This window comes from Ixodes scapularis, unplaced genomic scaffold (genome assembly GCF_016920785.2).
Source record: "Ixodes scapularis isolate PalLabHiFi unplaced genomic scaffold, ASM1692078v2 PGA_scaffold9__187_contigs__length_104089568, whole genome shotgun sequence".
Taxonomy (NCBI): domain Eukaryota; kingdom Metazoa; phylum Arthropoda; class Arachnida; order Ixodida; family Ixodidae; genus Ixodes; species Ixodes scapularis.
This window is the reverse complement of record NW_024609884.1, coordinates 61596891-61610382: the sequence shown is the minus strand read 5'-3', so window position 1 is coordinate 61610382 and position 13492 is coordinate 61596891. Positions and strand designations below refer to the sequence as shown.

At 46.1% G+C, this 13492-nt stretch overlaps 1 protein-coding gene across 3 annotated transcripts in view; it reads left to right on the top strand.

Annotated features, from left to right (window-relative positions):
- Window positions 1-13492, top strand: part of LOC8038470 — a 215804-nt gene that overhangs the window by 132540 nt on the left and 69772 nt on the right. For all 3 annotated transcript variants that reach the window (XM_042287120.1, XM_042287121.1, XM_042287122.1), the window contains exons 3-6: window positions 3823-3869; window positions 5462-5800; window positions 8662-8788; window positions 10577-10728. In XM_042287120.1, the coding sequence (XP_042143054.1) occupies window positions 3823-3869; window positions 5462-5800; window positions 8662-8788; window positions 10577-10728 (665 nt within the window). The remainder of the gene's footprint in view (window positions 1-3822; window positions 3870-5461; window positions 5801-8661; window positions 8789-10576; window positions 10729-13492) is intronic.

The window sequence follows — 13492 nt, the reverse complement described above, 5'->3', positions numbered from 1 at the left end:
TAATACAAAGGTCCGTAACGACTACTAGCGAACAGCCGGCGCGTGAAGCTTATGCGGTATAAACCTTCGCCTCCCAATCGTTCGAACCCCTTACGCAGCAGTATTAATTAACACTGGCCTTGTGGATACCACAAAGGACTTTCAAAAAATCGCGAAAGTTCGGATTTGTAAGTTACAACTCTAATTTACCCGAGTTCGGCTGGAGGTAAATATAATATTTAAAAATGCAAAAAAAACAAAAAACAAAAAAAAAACACTTGTTTTAGTCAAAAAGTTACGAAGGAAAGCTTTTAAGATCCTACGTATTCCAATAAAAAAAATTGTTATTGCGGGGGGGGGGGGGATGTGGAAGGGAAAGAAGGTGTTCTCACCTTGCTAACGTTCTCTGTTTTCCTCTATCACCCACAAAAACTTTTGCTAGCTTTGAGAAGAAAATGATTGCCCAAAGAACTTCCTTTACTTTCTTTTCTTTTTTTAGTGCGGCAATTTATTTTATTTTTACAAATTAGATTCACTACCTAGCAGTGGAGTCACGAGGGTCAGCGGCACCCGGGGCGGCAGCCCGCCGCGACCCCCCCCCCCCCCCCCCCCGCTCTCGCGTGGCCTGCCGCGACTCCCCCCTCCACCGCTTCACCCCTCCCCCTCCCCCTCCCCCTCCCCTCTCCCCCCCCCCCCTCTTGTGACGCCACTGCTACCTAGACGAACTTACGTGGTGAATTAGTGTCATAGCTTAAAAATTCGGCTTTTACGCGCCTGAGGAAAAAAGAACGAAAAAACAGACGTCTACAGCTTAGCACACGTCTGTTCAAGCGTCGCGGCCCGCGCCGGAGAGCGTCAAAGCCTTGTGTCTGGGACTGACCCGCAGCGCGAAAGCAAGAGGGCCCCCTGTACTGCACGTCACTGGCAGCGCGGCGTAGATCAACGCCGCTCCTTCCACGGACTCCCGATGACAATTTAGGCTTAGCGACGAATACGTGAGATACGTGAGACCGCACGCACGCCGATAGCTGTCGAGTACGCACCGAACGAGTTCACACGTTTTCCAGACGCTAGCTTTTGGGTATACAAGCGACGAGTACGGCACGGCATCGCACGCACGGCGGCAGCCGCCGAGCACGGCACCGAACGAGTTGACGGGTGTTCCAGTCGCTAGCTTTTGGGTATACTCACTAGCTCTTGCTACATGTGCTGGATAACTACCACGTATGCAGAATTAAAACAAAATCAGCTTACCTTCTATTTTTAGACGACTAGCGCAACAGAGGTTGCCGTAGGTGTCGCTTGGCCTGCGTGCTCGTTGAACGAGAACGACCATGACGTCACGTCCACATAGCGACCGATTTCCAATGTTGCCGGAACCTCGAGCGGCTAGTTTCGGTTTTGTCGGCCGCGCCCCAAACATAACTTTGAGACGTCGATATCTTTAAAACTACGCACAATAACGAGAAAAAAATTACACCTTTCAATTCAGGGACGCTGACTGCACTAAAAACTGTCATAATCCCAAAATCGAAAGTATGGACCGGAGTTGCCCTTTAAGAAGGTGGAAACCCTTTAGACTGCATTTTTGGCAATTTTCTAGAGTGAACTTTCTGAGCGTTTCCACAAAATCAGTAGTCCTCCAGGAGCCGGTTCGGATATTTCAACAGCTGTAAATTTGACGAGTTCTCTGGTAGGATTTGCCAATTAATTGGGATCTCTGTTTGATATCTTTAAGGCAAAAGCAGGTACTCATGCTTAGCACAGCGCAGTATTTTTAGGATCAGCAGAGAACAGTCTTGTCATGATCCTTTTCGGGTTTATCCCTCTTGAAACGGATAGTTCCAATAAAATATGAACCCGGAAGGAAAGAGCATCAGAGCTAGGAAAACGTTCGTCGTAGAGGCATACAATGGTGTACTTGATAATCTGTCCTCCGTGTTGCAAGTGAGAAAATCACCTACTCTGCATGATCTCCGCCAAAGGTTCTGATTTTTTTAAACTGCTGACTGAAGCAGAGAGCAATCTCTTGAGCAGCAGGATCAGAGGTTGATGAAAACCACAAAGCCAATTTATAACCAGGTTTCTTTTTCTGCCGACAGTAATACAGTTTTCAGATTTCCTGCGAAGTTTCATATGGCAGGAGAACGTTCCATATGCTAGTGAAGTTGCTGCCCGAAAAAAAAACTTATTAATGCGGTTATAATCCTCATTGCTGGTTCAGGTCAGAGCGAGCAGTGGTCAGAGCGAGCAGTGGTTTTTTGAGCTCACTGATAAAAACTCTCTTTTGTTAAGAACTTCTGGACGTGAAGCTGAATTCTCTTTCTATCATGTTCATTGCAAGTGACCTTTTTTTGCAATTTATGCTTAAAACAACCCATATCTTGGTTGGCCAAAATTAAGGCGCGATGAATTTCACTGTTGCATATAAATGCCTTATGTGATTTCTTTATGTATCCAACCCCATGTTATCAATGAAGTGCTTAGTTGTGATCGCGGAGTTCATAGCTGTCAGTTAGTGTTATGATTTTTCTTCATATGACGTTTTTTATTTAAAAATGTAAACGTTGGCATTCTTTAATTTTTTCTCAGTCTAAGCCTGGTTATAATCGGTTTTCTTTATTTTCTTCAACTCTGGAGAAAAGGTCCTCTCAGCAGTGTCGCGTTTATTTAATCTCGTTTTCTACCGTCTCATTGCTAACGTAAGCATTTGCAAATATTTGTTTGTGCATTGGGAAACACCAGCACATTATAATATACATTGGGCAGGTATAGCTCAATGCATTTGACATATGGTGTATCCATTGTGGGACATGGACAATTCATGAACTATGATGTTTGTGAAGCAGTTTAATTAATGAACAATAATGCGTTCTCAAGCAATATAGTGACAAAATGAAGCCTAGTGTTAAACAAATAGATTACATAGTATGCGGCATCGCGGTTTACACCAGCAAACGTTTATATCATTACATTTTCTTAATCATGATACATTTTATTAGCTTAGTCAGATGGAAAGTGGGGAGATGCGCATTAGCCCAGGCACCTGATATTCCGTAGTCCAGCCCTGACCACGGAGTCTAGTGGCAAAAGGCGTCAATGCATTTTTGCCACTGTAAGCGTTTGATAATAACCCAATTCCACTCCTACTCCTTACTGGTGAGGCAGCTGAATTTAGGCGGATAAATAATCGGTGCTTCGACTGCATGGCGAGACAGTCTAGAGGGAAACATTTTTAGGGTGTCTGTGTGTATATATAGTAGGAATACCTTACGTTCTAGATTTTCTTTTTAGTTGAGTTTCCACGGAACCCAAACATGTATGATGCTTCTTTAGATTGTTAAGACTCTAGCCTAATGTTCTTCTTCACCCTACGAATACAGACGGAACACTAAGGGCCGCTGCGCAGACAAACTGCTTTTTGCGTCTGGCACTTTTTCGCCCCGGTTGCCATACTTAAATAAAACTATGCGTTCCTCGTTTGCCTATTTTCCGGGTTCTGAGAAAAGCTATAATAATATAAAGTATCATTCTGTTAAATGGTTCTTTCTCAAATATACCTCACACAGTAAAACCGGAGCTCAACAGTCATACGGTTGAAATCCAGCGTAGTACTCAACTATCGAGCCGCAGCACTAACGTATGAACCTGTGGCGACACTTAATTTTTCTTAGTAAAGACCTGATATTGGACTAAAACGCATCATGTTCTGAAATAGAGAATGGATTGTCACGTGATAGAGTGTAAACAACGGACCGAAGCGTGCGTGGAACTTTCGCCATAAAAACGTGCGTTTTTAACTAGGTATCGAATAAATATTTGACAGCATTTTATTTGTTTCAGGTCTCATCCGGGGGACTACAACTACCTCGCAGATTTTCGACTAAATGGTATGATCAACGAAAGCCTTTCATTCACGATGAGCTAACGAACGAAAGCTATTCGGGTAAATATGTTATAACCGTGTGCGCACTCACGAGGGAGCCGTATTTTGGGCACGCACTTTGAGCATGTATCGGACACGAGTGCTTCATCTGCGTTCGGCATGCACATACTCTCTAAAAAAAAAAAGCCCTTGCGTCTACCTTCCCGCACTACACTCGGAGAGCCAATCACCGCAACTTACGGAGGCAGCTCAGCTAATGACGATGTCGAAACTACGTCTAGACCAAAAAATCGCAGTCTGAGTAGTGACATTAAGCAATGCAAAACATCACGCTTGCATTGCTTATTGTCACAACTCAGACAGCGTGTTTGATCTAAACACATGTTTCGGCATCATCATTCGCTGAGCCTGCCTCTGTTAGTTGCGGTGATTGGCTCTCCGAGTGTAGTGCGGGAAAGCGGACGGACGGGCTTTTTTTAGAGTGTATACTAGGATGCAAAACTATTCGACACGAGTGCCGTATCAGTGTGCAGCGTGACCTCGAATCCAGTCACACGCCTCACGCAGGGGGAAATGCCCAAAAATATGGCGGCCTCCAGTGTCGCTTGATGAACTTATGAAAGGCGTCTATTGAAAAAGTTGTTTGGAAGGGGCGGTGCCGCACGTTTCTGCTCTTTGGTCAGTGCCGTAGCAGTGAGGGCCGTAGCGTGTACCGCCCGTAGGATATAAGTTAAGAATGCACGAAAAACTCCTCTCACACGTTCATTACTGCAGTCACTGCTCGCCCGCGTTACGAGAGCGGTCCGCTACCGAGGTAACCGAGGCGCACGTCGTGCCGACGTCACATAATTCGTTATGGCTACTGCTTTTCCAGGTCTATCCGCGGAACGATTCCTTGCCGTGGCTCGTATGTGGTGGCGTTCATTTCGCGCGTTTTGAACTTGTTTCCGACCATAAGAGGTGCTGGCTTAGTGGAATGTTGTCTGCTGGGTGAGGAGTGGTGCACGCGACCCTCAGCGCATGGCCACAAACGGCGGGCTTCCCGATCTTATAAAAATTGTGAGCCATTCAACTCTGTGAAGGTGGATGGTTAGCGAAGCTGTAGAGCAACACCACACATGATTTACCAAGAGACACACAAGAGCACTTCACTAACTTTTTATTTACCGTACAGTATACATACATCATTTTGAAACGGTAATGATGTTTGTTCTGTGATCACGATGATATACACTAAGGGGTTTTATTACAACTTTGATGAGATTTTTTTTACTAAAGTCAAGCCTATACATATAATGCTTCAGATATATAAAAGCTGCTGCTTTTATATATGTAAAGCAGTGACGTCACCCGACTCGAGCGGGAGAAGGCAAATGTTTTATCGGGCGTATCTCCCTTACCACAGGTTTCGACGTCTTTCCTTATCAAATGCATATCGAGGTGACCGGGCGGCGTATATGCATACAATGGAGCGCTTTTACGTGCAAATTAGATTCTGCACACGGATACCGAAAATGCATGGAACACTAGCCATTTACAGCTTCGGTGTAATACATTCCTTTCCTCCCTGCGTCATATGCCCGACCTTCATCACAGACTCCTCGCGGGCATCCCTTGCGCCTCAAGCGTCGATAGCACCTCCGGCGGAACCCGAGCGCGGGCGCTCGGGCGGCCGTCCCTCGACCACGAAGCGTCAGGAGTGGCGTGCCCGGCAGCGTCAGTCCCGCGGACGCCAGCGCAGACGGCCGGACGGCACACGGAGGCACCTCCCCGAGCTGGTGTACAGTTTCGGCAACCAGATGGCACCCAGCCTGTATTACCGGGGCAGCGAGTACCGCACCGGGAAGTACTCGGGACACGTGGACGTCTGGACCATTCCAAGGCAGTCGCCAGTCCACAAGCCGGCGCTCCAGGAGGACAATCGCATAGCCAGAGGTGTGCAAGGACAGCGTACGCTTTAACTTGGCGGGCCTCGTACTCTTCGGCAGACTGTGCTTCCCTTCCATAGTATCCAGATCATTTGTTGTCAGTAGTGCTTATAAATAGGATAGTGTAATCCAGTTACGTTATGTGCTTTTGATCTGGTGAAAGCCTTGCTTGAACCGGCGAATGGTAGCCTTATAAAATGTGCCCTTGCTAACAAGTTCAACGACGTTTTGTACATTTTGTACGCTTATTTGTGGATGGGTGTATAGATTTCTCATCTAGAGTACATCCCTTTGTGTTAACAATGTTTTTTTTAGATAATTAGCTGGTCACCTCGGGATACAAACGGTTAGAGTGTATAGAGTTGGAATTGCAAATCTACAAGTGCACTAAGAACCTTTCCCACAGTTCTCATTGGTAGACTAGACTGTATAGACTGTGGATTGCAAGCCTTCAAGAATTCTATTGAACTCTCCGTATTAACGATATATTAACTTTGTTTAATATGTTTCTCGTAATATTGGACAGCCCAATTGGATTCAAACGGGTCAGACCCAGGATGAAACACACTGCTCTGGAAAAATAACAATTCTTGTAAGTTAGCACTTTATTGTTACAGCAACATGTAATTGTTTATTCGTTGTTGTCACCGCTCTCACCTGAGCAGTTCTTTCGGGAGACAAAGAACTGCTTCCGAACTTTTCAGAGGAGCTCGAAAACGCACCAAAGCACAACCGAATAATATTTTGAAAGCGTCACCACATACGAAAATTATTCAGAACTCAGCTTATGATATTGTTCTTCTGAAACCAAATCCGTAATTCATGTTCACCGTTAGCCATTGACATTACGTAGATACGCACACCAATAGTTACTTGGTTATTTTTTTTTATTTCCTGCAACAAAACTGCGGCACATCACGCTTGGCCGTTTTAACGCAGGATGTGTTTATGGGCTGGATTTTGATGCGAAACGCGTGACAATCGAGTGTGATTAAGACGAGTAACACACAGGCCGAGGGAGCATAAAGCATAAGCAGCCTCAGCAGGCAATGCATAGGCATCCAAAGAGAAGGCATTGTTAGTCGTAAAGGATCATACGTACTCAAAATTAGGCGTAATAATGGTGACACGCGATATTTACCGAGCAGCTTAGTGGGAATAGAACCCACGACGGTTAGATCCATAGCCCCACGCCCTTGCTGGGTGCCACGAGAAGGAGGTAGAAAAGGGGGCAAGAACAGGACCAAGGTATGGCTCACGGGAGACTGCGAGAACAAGTGACGGTCGGCGCGCGCAGCTGGCTCCCGATTGACGAAACGTAGCTCCCCACATGACCCCACAACGTTACGGGACAGATTGTAAAGTAAAAAACAACGTTACTATAGTGGGTCACAGGTTAGGAGTTTAGGAGAAGCTCCTCCCACCTCTTTCCACTTTAGCAGAGCAGACACTGTAGAGGAAGCGACCTCCCCTCCAGCGTTCGCTCTGCTAAAGAGGAAAGATTGGAGCTGTGGTACTCCCGCGGAGGGAGGGTACCCACCTCTTCCCCTCAGGTCATCTAGCCGTCATTTGAAGCGCTATCTAGAGGCTGCATTTTAAAACTGTGTATATTCCATAAGGTACAGCGAAGCGCCATCTAGACGCTGTGCTCCTAAACTTTTGTATTTCATAGAGTACACTGTAGCTACCATAGCAGCCGTCCTAGAAACATTTACGCGTCGAACGAGGGGATGCTGACCTTAGGGGGAGGGGGGGGGGGGAGAGAGAGGGGGGGGTACTGCTTGTGGAGGCAGCGTCTATGGGCAGTTCCGTAACAGAGCTGATCTAGTAACGTTGGCACCAACTGGTAGTGCCGTGGGCGTGTGACGTCACAACTTAGCACAGTAGGATATAGATTAGCGGGTGCGACCAACCTCCTCCCATTATGATTACACTGCTTCAGTTACAACTAGGGGCTCCTCGCAATCCAAGGGCACGAAAGACTCAAGACGCTACACGCACCTTTGGAAGAAACAGAACCCAAACACTTTACTAGGAAGATACATTCTACGCTCATTTGCGTGGGACAGCGCACCTTCAACGCCAAATCCTCCTCGTGCGGTTTTGAAAGCGCCCATCCGAGAGCTCGAATGCGCATCGCGCTCTCGATGCTGTCGCTCTTTCGCACTGCGCCGAGGGAGAAGGCTGCCGCCGACGCACCAAGATACCAGACCAGGTTCGCCAAGACAGCAGAGACTGCTCTCTCTGCTCTCTCGACGGGTTTCTATGACGATAGATGGCCGCAGTCACCCCTCCCAAATCACAGGGGAAAACCCCAAGGGTGTGCGCGTCAAGCCGTTCCAACTACGCAAACGCTGTCGGTGTCAAAGTCATACGATTTTCGTGGAGTAAGATGTATTCTCTAGTACGGATAAAGTATTTGCAGATCCCGTGGAAACTTATCAGTAAAACGTGCTCCTCACACACTCACTCCACTCCTGAATAAATTTACACTTGCTTCGATCATTGTGATCAACCCGGTGAGCACATGGGTGTGTCCTATGTGCAACACATTCGAACCTAGCCAAAGCTCCAGTAACCAAACATAACGAATTATTAGGCACGCATAATGCACGCACGACACCGTGTGTGTGTTCCCCGGGTTTATCAGAATGATCCAAGAGAAGTTTAAATTTCAACTTATCCACATACAAGACAAGAGAAAACTATCCATTAACAAGCAACGGCGATAATGGCAGGATGTTGTAGTTTCAGACCGAATGAGATGTCTCTTCTGCCCTGGTGGAGTCTGGGTAGGGGACCCATCCGGCGCGCCACCTCGCACAGTCCGCGCGCACTGTCTCGACTCGGGGGACTTTCTTGTTGCAGTGGTCATTGCCCCCGACTACGTGGAGAAGGAGTCTTGCCTGCGCTGCCCGAAGGACCAGACCATCTTCGTGGAACCGGGCTTCTCCTGCACCCAAGTGCCTAAGCCCAAGCTGCGGCCTTGTGCCAGGTGGGAAGCAACTGTCATTTGCTTGATGTGGTCGCTTGTCAGAGAGATTGATGAGGTTTCGGACTACCGAAACCCCATTAACCAAAACGACGAAAACTTTTGTCTCCTCGTTTTGTATTTTATTTAACAACATTGTCTAGGTAGTGTAGAGAATGACCCCTTCGAGCTGATAAAGCGCAGCGCAGGTATCAGTGGCCACCTTACATTTATAAATGTAGATTGTTAATTGCTCGAACACTAAATAATGTTTTTGTAACACCTAACGACATGAGTAAGGCGTTTTAATATTAGATATATATACTTATATTGCCTGTAACTACCTAGATTACCTACAGTTGTATACGTATTTTTGCCATATAGTGTCTACAGGGTGCATTTTTTTCAGCTGGACCAAATTTAAAAAAAGAAAAGAAAAAGAGAACGTGAGATAGAGTAATTTGAGCCCTTGCGAAGTGTTAATGGCCATGGCGGCCTCTAGAAGAAAGGTGAAATTAGGTCATTATTTAGCTAAATAACTAAATGTTTCAACTAACTATTTAATTTTTCACTTGAGGGCACATAATGTATTTAGAGGATTGAATATCAACCACAATATGGTCTAGCCGTCTCGTCAGATATGGAGAAAAAAAAAGTCCTAGTAGGCGCTACGGGGTCGAGAAATGTCACTTTGGTAAATGGCGTCCAACCGAAACTAAACAGGAAAGAGCGCCGGTAGAGTTATCGCTCCGCCCTTCCGGGCATGCGATTCGTCATTATCACGGCCGGCTCCACTTGCTCAGGCGAAGCTGGCTGCGATAACGACGATCCACGGGGGCCGGAAGGGCGGAGCGATAACTTTACCATCGTTCTTTCTCGCTTAGTTTCGGTTTGACGCCGTGTACCAAAGTGACATTTCTTGACCCCGTTGCACCTACTACAAATTTTTTAATCAAACTTTGATGGCAGGGCTAGACCATATTGAGATCGAGCTTCAATTCTCTAATTACATTATGCTCGCTCAAGTGAAAAATAAAAAAAATGAAACAGTATAGTTAATTAGCCAACTAATTACCTAATTTGAACTGTTCTCTAGAGGCCACCATGGCCATTAACATTGCACCAGGGCTCACATAACTCTATCTTACGTTCTCTTCCTTTTTTAAATTTGGTGTAGTTTAAAAAAAAAACACCCTGTATAAAGTTTCATCATACTTAGGTGCTACTCAAGTCCGTATTTCGTTTTTGTTCTTTTTTTTAAAGGTATTCGATTCGTTTGCTTTCAACTGGCGTAGTCGATTTGGGTTTACGAATTTGTTGATGCAAACATATCAAGATCACCGAACGATATCGCAATAAGTGCAGGTATGTTCCCCGTTTTTGCGTGTCTACGCCTGGCCAGGCCGCCTCAATGACGGCTTGTCCTAAATATTGGTGATGCGAAACACGAATCACACAACGTGGTGCGTCCTGTTCGCCGAAGCTTAAACTGTATTTGCTTTGCGTAAAACAAAAGAATTCATGACAGACATTCCGTCTGCAATCTGAAGGATGTGCGGAGCGTGTCACATTTAGAATGAACGAGCGATCGTCGTTTTTTCACGTTTTCTTTCTCACAACCGAAACGCTCTTATCAAAATGTATTCCGAGGTGAAATTAGCCAGTCAGAGCACCGACTCCGGTTAAATTATCTGCGTTGTTCAGTGAGCACTTGACTAACCTAGACGGGAGAAGGGGGGGGGGGGGGGGGGTGTTATTGTGCATTAAAGCCCTAGGAACCTGTCGGACAGAGTGGTGCTCACGCCCTTCCAGGTGGACTTCGTTCCCGGACAAGGTCGCCATGACCGCCACCCTAGGTCCACAGCCAGGATCGCTGGTCATGGAGGGCGTCTACGTGATGCGCTTCACTTTCCAAGCGGGTGCCACGCTTCCCCAGAGCTGTCAGTACCAGCTCCGAGTCAAAGGTGCGGAACGATGCAGCAACCCGACAGGTTTGCCCCGAGAGGTTTGGGGCGACTAGTGTACACGTTCGCAAGCAGCTATGCTTCAAAATCTGTAGTCCAGCCACCCGGGTTAGGAAATGCTTTGTGGACGCACCGGTCTGGCAACTGTAGACGCGCCTTAGCAAAGGTATTTCGGGCGATCACCTTCACAGCCTGGTGATAGTTCCAGAAATGCATTGGCTCGGAAAATAAAAATAAAAATTGAAAGAGGTTTACAAATCTCTGTAATGCAAAATTAGAGTGCAGCTCTTGAGGTGGAGGAGGGGAGGGTATGCCCCTACCCCTCCTCCTCCGTACCTTCTCCACCTCCCCTCCTCCTCCATTTCCTGCCCCTCCTTTCCCCTCCTGCTTCTTTCCTCCTCCTCCTCCTACGCACCATCCCAACACCACGTAGAGCTGAAGGCCGCAGCGCTCCTCCAGTGACGTCATACGAGTCGGCTGGCGAGGGCCGCGGAAAAGTGCTGCACTGAAGGCGTCGCACATTGATCTACCGACGTAGTATGGCATTTTTTATTGACCTAGACGTTTGTTAATTGGTCGAACAGGATTTATAAATATCTATATGACTGGGAAACATATTTTGTTACACGGGCAGCATATTAGGACGTACAATTATTGTTATGATATGAAATAACAAGGTTAACGACGTTTTGAGAGAGATGGGTTTTCGTTTTAGGCATCCAAATCTTGGGTGCTTTAATTGTGTTTAGGAGTGAGAAGACACAAACAAGCAAAAAATAAATGGCCTGAAACGTTATTGTAAGTGATGGAACCCGCCAAAATGCATAACAGGAACAATCAAGTTGGTGATGACATGTGTGGTTACTGAAGTCGTATGCGTATCGGAAGCTATTGAAAAGAAGATTATTAAAAAAATGTGGACTTTTGGAGCACGAAAAAAGGTAATGTGTTGAAATGTATTTTTTACCAGAAGGAAACATATGATAATAAAAACAACTGCAAGCGAACTGGGGAGTGTTCATCATAAAGTAAGTAATCCGAGACTGAGACACGAAGACGAAAAATTAAACGGAGAAAGGACACAAAAAAAGAGGGAAACACGCCGCCTAAATCGAAGAGCACAAGTTTTGATTTAACCGAGTGCAGGCAAACTTAGCAAACTTAAAGCATAATTTTCAGTAAGGGGCACATGCAGCTATGGGAGCTTCATGCACGCATCTACCCGCGTTCATTCACACTACAAATAGATGCTGTGAATATAAGTTCTCTCACCTTTGAAACCTTCCAAACGTATATTTTCGTGTATCCATACTTTCTTCTTGTGTCCATCTTGACACAATTCAAACAGAAGCAACTTAGATGCCGCTCTGTAGCTTTCGCGACACTAAGACGCTAAGACGCAGCACATGTACGGCATGTAGACTTTAATGCTGCGTCGAAATAATAATGCTATGGCAAATGCTGCACTGAATATAAAATAATGATTTAGATTTTGGGGTTTCACATTTTCTTTTCTTTGACGTGGAATTAGCCTGAGAAGCTTTTCGTTCATCCTTCCACAATAATTTTTCAGCACAATGTTCGCGCTGCACCAGAAGAAGTTCTTCAGCACGAGCTCACTTGTGTGTCTTTCTTCACATGCGTCGAAGCCAGAAGTCTCGTTGGTAGACAGCAGTTCCATTGTATGTTTGGTGACGAACTGACGCTGGATCCGAACCTTCAGAAACTCTGCCTGCTTGGAGAGTTCTTGAGCAACAACGCAATTGTGTGTCACGGCATTAACGGCGAACATAGTTGGATAAAGGAGCCCCCCTCGATCCAATTCCTTGAGAAGAGAGTAGTTCTCCTGTGCAAGTGAAACCCTGTCGCCGTCTTATCTTCTTCAGTAAGCGCCGCCCTGCATTTTTCACATTTCGGCTTTTTTACCCTGCCACGTAGACTAAAACTGGGAGGGTCTAATTTATCGCTTGTGGCACAGCCACTTCTGTAACTATACTATGTTGCAACTGGGCCGTGGCGTGTCTACTTGTTTCTCAAGCTCCTCCCATCGCTCGTCTTCCCACGGGGTTGTCGGCAACGTACTTTGCAGACGCAGCTTATTTTCACCTTCATAAAGCCGCCTTATAGTCATGTGATATTGCTAGCCAGCCAGCTGCCTGTACTTCCCAAAACGGTCTTCCAAGCTATCAGTTTGAGTCTTTCCCAGCAGGACATAGTTCAGCCCGAGTTCAGTGAAGCAGTATTCAGTGATCCCTACAAGTGCACGGGTTGTTTGACGGAGTGCTCCGTGAGTCACCTTGGTCAGCGTGCCACTGATAAGGCTCTCGCTCTCCCATACGTCAAGCCAGGCGTCCAGCCAGTCAAAAAGACTGCACAAAAAATGCCTATTGGGATCGTCCTCTGCAGAAGTCACTGGTTCTTGAAAGTCGCCTGAGTCGCGTTCCTTTGTTCGGCGTCCATGTTAAAATTTCCTTCAGATTTCGAGATCTCGGCAATTTCATTGATTCCTTTAATAATATGCGCCACAAATGTAGGAACAAGAGGGGGACATAGAGAGTAGGCTACAGGCTCCTGACTGTGGTTTTGAGCACGGGAGCTTGCGCTACAAAGATACGTTTCTAAAAATTAAAAGCGAGAGCTAGCTTGTGCTGGTCGCCTTCGCTGCCACGTCAGCATAAAATTCAACGAAATAAATGCAATAATTAAAAAAAAATAATGTGAAAAGATATGAGAGTTTTCACCCTGGTATGCGTCGATAGAACCA